This window comes from Passer montanus, unplaced genomic scaffold, assembly GCF_014805655.1.
Source record: "Passer montanus isolate IOZ18808 unplaced genomic scaffold, ASM1480565v1 scaffold11, whole genome shotgun sequence".
Taxonomy (NCBI): domain Eukaryota; kingdom Metazoa; phylum Chordata; class Aves; order Passeriformes; family Passeridae; genus Passer; species Passer montanus.
This window is the reverse complement of record NW_024357613.1, coordinates 11,673,319-11,683,443: the sequence shown is the minus strand read 5'-3', so window position 1 is coordinate 11,683,443 and position 10,125 is coordinate 11,673,319. Positions and strand designations below refer to the sequence as shown.

The window sequence follows — 10,125 nt, the reverse complement described above, 5'->3', positions numbered from 1 at the left end:
GCCTGCAGTACTTGCACCTGCTCTATCTCATTAACAGAGTTCCTTTAATGTGTCACTGAAATCTGAAAGAAGGCAAGTGCAGCTGGTGTTTGAGTCAGCTGCAGCAAGTTACATCACCAGTTTTGTGTCCATTCTGTACCAAACATGCTTCCTCAACACGAAACACTACAGCCAATCTAAGGAAGATTTCTCTGCCTCTGAAGAATGACCTGAGATTTTACTCCACTTTCTTCTCCTGATCTAGAACTGACCCACCCACTATTGCTAGTAAATAAAGTTTTCATTTAAACACTCAGATTTAAGTTTATTCATACACAGCAAACGTTCCACCTGCATATTAAAAACAAACAGATTAGAAGTAAATGTTTTATTCTTCCAACTAAATTCCAGTACTACAAGGGCAGTAAAACAATGATACACTGAAAAATTGCAGCAATAAACATTTGTTAAAGACTGATAGAATAAATAAAAACTACAAAAATGAGAAATCATATAAACCCATTCTTAACCCCCAAAAAAGTCATGGAATACAGAAATGCCCTCCTTCACTATTTCACAGGCAGTACTGTGGGCTATTTGCTTAAAATTGTCCTGGGATTACATTCTAACTTAACTGTGATTACAGCTCTGTTGTAGTGCACAGTTATGAAAACCACACTAACTTCAGTCAGAAGTGTCATTCTACATTTTTATTTACACAACCAGTGAAGGGCAACTTCTAGAACACCAGCTTTAATCCTTTACTTTTTCAAACTTATTAACATAAGAAGCCAAATCGTAATGATACAGCAAATGAGGCCACTGGTATTATTACAGGTAGCAAAGGTCCACATCCAGGTGGTACTGACATCAGGGAGCACTCCAAAACCAGTTGCTGCATAAGAGTGGTTGCCACTGACAAAAGCTTGAAATAACCTGTGTTCACAGGGGGGAAAAAATATGGCATTGTTGCAAGTCTTTACTGGGACAGCTTGCAACAATAAAACAGGGTGTATAGGGCAGCCCACATATGCAGAAAGTGTGATTCATGAAACATCTGGAAAGAGAGAAAAAAAAAAGGAGTTAAGGACAGCAGTAACAAGTGCAAACCTTCTAAGTAGTATCAAAACTAATCAAAACTAGTTTCAAAACTGAACTCCAGCATGCCATGGGAAACCAGGTCTAGATGTTTTAAACACAAACTGCATTTTCTCTCACACCTCCCTTTCAATCTCAATATTCCATATTCTCAATTTTGAGTATTTTACCTTGGGGCCTAGCAGCTTAACAGCAAGCAATGGCCATTTAAATTATTGAACACTTGGTAATGCAATGCTGCCACAGGGACAGAAGAAAGAGATACTCACAACTGGCAGGCTGTTCTCCATATCGTCGCATGATCTGATCATGCGTGAACTTCACAAATGCGTCATATTGTTCTGCAAGGATGAAACATTGCAAGCATGAGTATTAAGTTCAAATCAAGCAGAAAAATACTCAGGGCTAATTTTTGCACACAGAAATCATACAAGTTAAACACACCCCAAACTAGCAGTAGTTTTAAATAACTTAATATAGATCATAGCTGCCATTTCTTTTTTTATTCTCCAGAACAATTCAGCCAATGTCCCCTTATTAAAAGACTCTCCCATACAAACTTCTGTAAATGAGAAAGATGGCAGTAAACTCAAAGAGAATTATGCTGCACATAACAAAGACCTCACTATACCTCAGACCTGCTAAGTATCACACCTGTATTTTGAAGAAATGAAGTGTGCCCATTTTACAGATCCATAATGGGGGCAGGGTAGAAAACATGGCATAAAGGTCAGTGCTAGGGTTGGAAACAATTTGTCTGCTCCTACCACTACCAGATGTAAGAAAATTAATTTAAAGAAATGGAAACACAAAAGTACAGGAAAGGGATTTGCTACAGAGTTAGAAATTGTATTTGCTTACTGCCAGAAAATCAAAAGCAAACAAGAAAATAAAAGGATGAAATCTAAATTATTAACTTTTGAGCAATTCTAACCACAGGAGTAGCTACTATGGGAGGCACATAGTTGATTGTGGACTGCATGAAAACAGTTACTGTGTCATCTGAAATGAAATTTTGATATGAAACATACTTGGCTTTGAACTAAGCACTGTTATCTCCCAGAAAGGTTATTCTTTCTATTCACACATCCATACAAATACATTTGCAATATTTTATTCAGTTTTAATACTGCACTCAGCAGGATATCACCTTTCAGAATTAGGAAATTGAACAAGGAGAGTAATATCTACCAGATGCCGCTCCTCTCCATTCCCCTTCCTCCCTTGTGGAAAAATACATGTGCAGCAATGTGGGGTGTTCTTAGAAAAGGGCAAGGTCAAAGAAGGCAATCTTCAACCAAAAATGCAGTTAGATTTGTAGTAGTTCCTAGTCCCACAGGTTTGCCCCAATAAAGTTCCCATCCTCTTGCAGGGATGAGCTTCACCTTTGAAGTAAACAGGGTATCAGTAATCAGCAAGCAGTGCAGCAGCAGCCCAAAGTACGGAGCGGACCCGAAGATCTAAGGACATTCATCCCTGACCAAGGGGCCTGTGGTCACGGGGGCCAGCTCCCCTCTGCCCACAGGCAGGACCTGTGCCACTGCAGTTCTGACCAAGGCTTTTCAGCAGCCACGTGAGGACTTCAGCCAAACAACAAAATAACACAGACTGAAGGATCCAGTGCACTGAAACCATTTCAAAAAATAGCACCAACCAGATTTTTCCCTAAAATTATGTATTAAAGGCCAGAATCAAACTTGCAAATATTCTTCTATTAAGGCAGAAGCCAGCATACACAGCTGCTTTGTAACATCATCTTAGTTAGAACTATGGCTTGCAAATTTTTTAGAAATCCAATTACTAAAAATCCCCAATCTTATGACATTCAGATTCAGAAGTTAAGCAATCCAAAGGTAGGAGCAGCCTACAGTTAACTACTTGAGAATTTAAGTGAACACTGCACAAATACTTACATCACTGTTTCATATACATCCTAACTATTTTAAGTCAGGTGGCTAAATGACATGAGCACAAATACAATTGCAATATTACAAAAGGCTGTTTTTCAGAGATTCTTTAAAACCTTTCAAGCTAGTGTTTTGCTAAGGCTCTAGCAAAACCAAGTTTGGGCTAACACAGCGGTTTCAGGTAACAGAGGCAGGAAGAGAAATCAGGGCATTACAATGATCTGAGTTTTCCATTTACCAAACATTTCTTCTGCATGGAAAACAACTCTGCTTGCAAAGAACAGGAAAAAAGACAGAATAGGCAGTATCTGGCTAACTACCTACATGACAACTCTGATTCAGAAAATACCCAAGATGCAAACATTCAGTTAAGTCACTTGAAAAGAAGCTGAGATTTATTATGGAATTTCCAGTTACATTTCCTTTGACTTCACTTTTGTAACAAGGAGTATCACCTTACTGCACGAAGTTTAAAAAAAGATATAACCATTCTGTCAGCAGACAACCATAGCTGGCCTTCCATGCAGGGAATTTCTAAATTCTTTTGCCAGTCTTTAAATTCTTGTATAATGTTGAAAATGTATTATTGGCTTAATATACGTGATGCAGTAACATGATCTTCCTAATTGCTCTTTTGGTGAGCACCATGGTAAGAACAAGCAAACCTAAATCATCTCACTAAACCACAACTCCCAAACAGAATTCAATCCCCTCCCTTTCCCAAAACCAAACCCAACAATGCTCCTTTTGGGACTGAGAGACAGAGCACACATAAGGAATGTGACAGGGGCTTCCTTTTTGTAAAGAACTACAAGCTTGTACTCCAAAAGTGTCTGGAACAAATGTAAATCTATCTGGTCTTCAAATGGTTATGAACCCTGCAGAATGAAATGAACTTAAGAAAATACAATAAATGACCCAATTCCTAACATACATAAATTAGAAGAAAAAGTTCAATAGAGTCCAATTCATCAGGCTGAAGCAGGTTAAAAAGATCAACACTGAAATGGAACACCAGGCTCAAAGCAGCAGAAGTATTCATGGCTTTAGTTATAGTTTTAAATAGGTGTAGATTTAAGAGGGACATAGAACTATAGCAATTTCTTACACAGAAATGGCAGATCAGCAGGTGCAGAACATGAACAGGATCTCGGGTGCAGAGACAGTACTATCACAGGCAACCCACAAGCCTGGGGACTTTCTGCATATGTATGCCTGCAATGGGTTTTATTCCCACCTGAAGAGACCTGCCAACTTTAACCCTGGTGTGTTTTCAGGTGGGAAGCAGAACAGCTGTAGGTATTCAAAAGCACATCTGCAGAAAAGCGTGCTCAGATTTTCATTATCATCACACTAAAAATTAGACTCCAAATCATACTGTGAAAGCACCTACCTCTGAATGCACAAGAATTTAGGTGCTCAAATACTAGCAAGAGGCTTAGAAGGACCTCAAAAACTGAAGAAAGGACATATTTACAATGCTGACATTAGCAAGATCTTTATGTAAAGGTAAGCTGGCATCAGGTGCCAAGAACTTCAGCTGAATTGTAAGATACAAGAATTCAACATGGAGCATCAGAAAAACAGCTGAACTGACTCTCAAGCAGATACCAAACACTGCTGGCAGCAATGTAATGCTATGTACTGGGAAGAGAAAGGGAAATCTTAGGTACTGTCATCTTGCCAAATTCCAGAAAAAGGAAGTCAGTTCCCAAGCAGGAAAAAAACAAAACAAAAAAACAGTCCTTCAAAAAGAGCTCTAAAGGCAGTCTTTCTGAAGGGAAAAAAAACCCAAAAAAACAACCTGTCAATTCAGACAGAATAGCAAGAGAAAGTTCTAACTAAAATGAAATCACTGTCTTCACTGAGTAGTAATAACTAAGAGTCATACTTTCTATCCAAAGCAGCACAGAAGGAAAAAAACCTATCAAAAGAAGTAAACATTATTTTTTTCTGTCCTGTATGCAACCATATTCCTTCATCAAATTAGGTCAGAAATAAACATACACTGTAACAAAAGTAAGAGAAGTTTTAAGCTTTCGAAATCACTCTGATGTATATTATTCTGAAAAGTAAGATACCTGCAAGTTTTGTGGTCAAAATTTCTTCATACTCTTCACGGATTTTCTCTTCACGTTCTTTCAGCAAACGTTCACAGATCATTCCAACTTGTCTGAGAGTAAACAGGGGCTGTTCTTTTTTCAATGGTGATGATGCTGCAGATGAAGTACCTAAGAGTAAATATTTGGGCATACCAATTTACAGTTACAAGAAGATCAGAACCAGCTTTTCATAATCAGGTTTTTTCACACCTTTTACATTAAAGGAACTTTACAAAACATTTGAAGAAGATTTTCTCTGCTATTTGATCCTCCTAATTACTACTGAAGCAGAACTGGATGCTCAAAAAGGAAGACATCTGCAATGGACAACATGCACAGCCATCAAAACCCCAAGAACATCACACAAACACTGTGAACGCCATTTACATGGCAGTTGCCATGTACAAATTTAAGCTTCTATTTTATATAAAAACTATAATATAGTATATTGGTGCTGAGACAGCTGCTTGGCAAAAGCCTATAACACCATCAGGATGGCCTCCTGAAACAATGCCAGGGTTTTCTCCAACCAATTTTTAAAACACAAAGCTACCATTTTCCAGACCAATACCACTACTGCCAAAAAAAGCAGCAGTAACTAGTAGGAATGTGTCACAGCACAACAGATAACTGGGAGAACTATTTACTCAAATGGAATCTGCCAGAATAACAGAATATAGCAGAATTACACACAATTTATGGCCAAAAAACAACACTAACTGGTGAGAAGGTGCCATAAACCACCAAGTAACTAGAAAAAGTTGTTTACACAAGCAGAGTCTAAGAAAACACAGGCAAATTACACTGAATTATCTGAGTACCTGGCAAAGCTGGTCCAGTGAGGAGAAATGCATGTGGCTGTGCATCAGTAGAACAACAAGGATCTGTCTGCTGGAAGCTATTTTCTAAATGTCTTCTCTTCTGCATGCGTTTGTACTCCTGTTTTATGTTGTACAGAATTTGCTCTAAAAAGAGAAAAAAACCCAAGGGAAAAAAAAAAAAACTAAAATAATTATCTTTGCATTTCACCATTTCGCTTGACTTCCACTCAAACATCAAATGCTGTAGATAAATAGCAGATGATAAAGGATAGACAGACTCTTAAAACATGACCTGCAACAACATCTTACCTAAGACATAAAACCATTAAACTAATTAAAAGAACGGTAACTCAGGCTGTTTTCACCAGGAGAACACTAGCATAAAATATTCTTATTTAAGATCAAGTATTGGCAACAGAGTACCACTAACAAAAAAACTAGTATCCTAAAATTTAGGAACGATACAATGTGCATGGATAAAAATTTGGCTATAAAACTTATACTAGTATTAATTATCTTCATATATTTAATCTTTCACTCCCACACAGCATTTATCCCTCATAGAGTTAAGAGTAACAGGACACTCAAGAATAAAACATCCACATGAATTGCCATTCCTCCCTGTAGGCTGTCCTACAGGCAGCACAGTGAAGAGGAACACACAATTTAGACAACATGCATTAAACACCTATTGTTAAAATATCAAAGAGTTGGAAACTGACAGGAAAAATACAAAAGCCTTCCACAGCATTTTCGACAGTCTCAAATTTATCCAAATAAAATACAGTGGATGGATCAACAGTCTCTTTTAAAGGAGTATGGCAGTATGTAGAGCAGCTTTTGACTGCAATGAATGAAGTACAGCAAGTTACTTCAATAATCTCATCTCCACTGTAGAATCGTAAGGGAAAAACTAATCCTTGCAACAGGAACCACCAATCTTGTGTGCCTTCTCTCTGAAATTCCACATACCAAATGGCTCTCAGGTGCATCAGTGGCCTAACTGCAAATCCTCTGGTAATGTAAAATATTCAAGAAAAAAAAAAGAATTCTCTATTTTTTAAATTCTTCCCATACAGAAATTTCCAAAGAGTCTCATCCTTTATGAGAACTCTTACTTTTAAATGCTCAAATTCTTGAAACATTTGAGCATTTAAAGAAAAAATTACCTGCACAAGTGGCTTCTAGACTTTTTAGCAAGGACAACATTTCAAAACTCAGGTACACATAAATTCATGTGATCATGTCAGAGTTACAAAGGACTCCACTCAGACCCTTCCTATTTCTGTCACATTCTGCCAATACAATACCATGAAAACTTAAACTGAATTTCATGTTTGCAATCCATATGCTACTGAGGTTCCGTATCTGAACATTTCTAATAAGGAACCATGATGCAGGGAACTTCAGCTACCACCTTCTTCAGTCAGTGGCTGAAGCCTCTGCCAGACCAAGTGGAAGCAAACACAGTTCTCAGTTCAGATGTTTAAATACTGTCATAGTTCAATTCCATGAGTCAGTCTAGAGATTTCCAATTTATAAAGACAGAAAACTGTTTTGAGTCAGCAGGAGTGTCAGCAAAGGATTCTTGGATTTTGTCCATTGATTAAGGACTTTATACCTTCTCAGTCCCAAGCCTGCAGCTGCAAAATTTTCAACTCTCTAATGGGAGGTCAGTAACATGGTTCAAAGAAGCAGCAAACGCAGAAGAGAGTAATAAAACAGTAAAAAAAAAAAAGCACAGCAGGTAAATTAAGAGAAGAAACCAAAAGGAAGTGGTGTGGGAGGATGGAGGATTCATACTTTCTGTAGGACAGGATACAAACATTCCTGTACAGCACCAAAGTACAAAAATCATGTTAAACCAAGATGCAGCCAGGCTTCCAGAATTAAAGAGAATCCCATGCAGAGCTGATCACACATCACTCAGAGAGTGGCCTAACAATATTTATACTCAATGGCATTATGGTGGCAGAACAATACTTCTCCTCAAAATCAAGTGCTGTTCTGGCTCCAGTGATACTGCATAATTCTGAATGGGAACCAAACCAGCTCACATGATCATCTGCCCTAAAGCATGTTTATACTATGAGAAACATGACTGCATGTATTCACACTGCATTTGTATTAACTGAAGAACATAACAGACCATGACCATCCTTCACTATGACTACTTTGTCCTGGCCATACTTTCTGAACTCCATGTGAACTGCAAAAAAAAGAAAAAAATCAGCCACATTTCAGGTGTAACAACTTAAATAAAAATATTTTCTACAGTTCTCCTTTCATCTTTTTGCAGAAACATTCTCAAACCACATTAACCACCAAAATCATTAAGGACAAAAAAAGTAAACAGACTGGCCAACTGATGAAACTGCAAGAGTTAAATCAATAATCACATGCCATGTCTCCTTCAGTCCTAACAAAACCTAGAAATTAAACAAGGAATAATTTAGAGAAAATGTGACAATACCAGTTACAATAGGAGGAGCAAAAGCAAGGAGGAGTGTGTGGGGGAACAGGGAGAGGAGGCAGAGAAATCAGGTGTGGACTTCAGGAAAACAGTAACAACTAGGACAGAAAATCAAGATTTGTGCACCAAAGATACACGACTCTATTTTAAATTATACTGAATTGTGGACAAGAAGTCTCAATGATATTACAGCAATTTCATCTACTTCTAATTTGGCAACACTTTTAAAATTGCCACCTTCAAATCTTGCTGTGAAAATTAAAAATCTCAAGAAACACTACTGACAGATCTGGGAGATCCCCACCCTGACAAAATCACTTTAACAGTTAGCATTATATTACTGCAGCTGAAGGTACAAAACTAAGCCAAGTTTAAGAGAAAGGACTATTTAAACATGACACTGACTACACTGCAAACTGCAAGGAGGAGAAAACAACCTGAAGTGTTAAGCACTGACTGAACACTTCCTAAGCATGCCCATAGCCTGGTTTGGTAAATGGTATTCCTCCATTCAGACTAACTTAGAAGACTTAAGGCACAACTGCTCAGCACAGAGAACTGGACTGCACAACATACTTCCCAATTTCCACCACTTACAAAAGAGAGATTAACAGTCAAAAAAATGCAAGTTTAACATAGCAGCAAACTTTCACTGACATCTCACATGAATTATGAGACCAGGAATGTTTCAAATAAAGCAGCCACATTTTCATACCAGCAAAGACTAAGTAGACAGTCTTATTAATCTACAGCAGCATAAAATCTCAGACTTAAAACTACTTCACTGTGAACTGAAATGTAAGCCTGCAAACATTTATGACTCATTTTAAATTAAAATCTGAATGCTAAATTAAAATAATCTAATACAGTAAGAAGAACTGCTTAAGTGCACCAAGTTACTTCTCCCATTTACTGTTCTGTTTTGTAATTCCACACAAATGCATTAGCAACATTTTTATAGCATCTCAGCACTTACACGAAGCCATGAAATATTGAGGCAGTGCAAACCAGGCAACTTCTGAACACCTATACAGCAGACATCTAACTGTAAAGAATTTTAAAACTCTGACCCAGTTAAACAAAGCTTTGAATCAGTAGATCCAACCTACTTTTGCTTCCAAAACCTTCCTGCTTTTTCAAGTTCAGTTTTTTAACTTCTCTGGTTTCCAATTAGTTCTGACTGTTCTCTCTGCAGTGCACAACTGACTTAAAATGTGCACTGAACTGGTGTCAAACACAGCACAGCTTTTTTATGTGCCTCAGTGCAGAGGCCCAAACTGTCCTTTAAAATAATTACATGCATTTCAATTAACAAATTGTTTTATACATAAAAACCTATAATCTGAAAGTATACTTATTAAAGAGAATCTCCTATCACCTTCTCTAAGACTATAAAATTTAAGTGAGAACTTGCATCAAGTATATCACAACTTACTAGATTTTTTAAGTAAAAGCTTTCATCCACCTTGAACATACAACTGAAGTTTAAATCAGGTATTGTACATCAGACAATTATTTGATCTGACATCACAAAAGGAATATATTTAATGTGATGAAATACACATCACTGTGGCCTATCCTCAGTTTCTTCATAGTATCAGTCTGCCCCCTGTGCTCAGAGGTTTTTACTGGTTAGAGATGCCTCTGAAGGAGCACAGCTATTTAACAGGAAACACCAGGCAGAGGTGCTGAAAGTGAAAATCAGACTTGAGAATATGGTGTAGCAGCCAGAAAAAGCCACACTG

The 10,125-nt window shown here is 37.6% G+C and overlaps 1 protein-coding gene across 2 annotated transcripts in view; it reads right to left on the bottom strand.

Annotated features, from left to right (window-relative positions):
• Nucleotides 1-352: 352 nt before the first annotated feature.
• AKIRIN2 (akirin 2) overlaps nt 353-10,125 on the bottom strand; it is a 17,144-nt gene continuing 7,371 nt past the window's right edge. Inside the window, exons 2-5 of one of the 2 annotated variants that reach the window (XM_039726466.1) lie at nt 5,908-6,051; nt 5,066-5,215; nt 1,347-1,418; nt 353-1,036 (exon numbers count right to left, since the gene is read on the bottom strand). In XM_039726466.1, coding sequence (XP_039582400.1) covers nt 1,026-1,036; nt 1,347-1,418; nt 5,066-5,215; nt 5,908-6,051 — 377 coding nt within the window. In that variant the 3' untranslated portion in view covers nt 353-1,025. The remainder of the gene's footprint in view (nt 1,037-1,346; nt 1,419-5,065; nt 5,216-5,907; nt 6,052-10,125) is intronic. The other variant, XM_039726474.1, reaches the window with a different exon arrangement.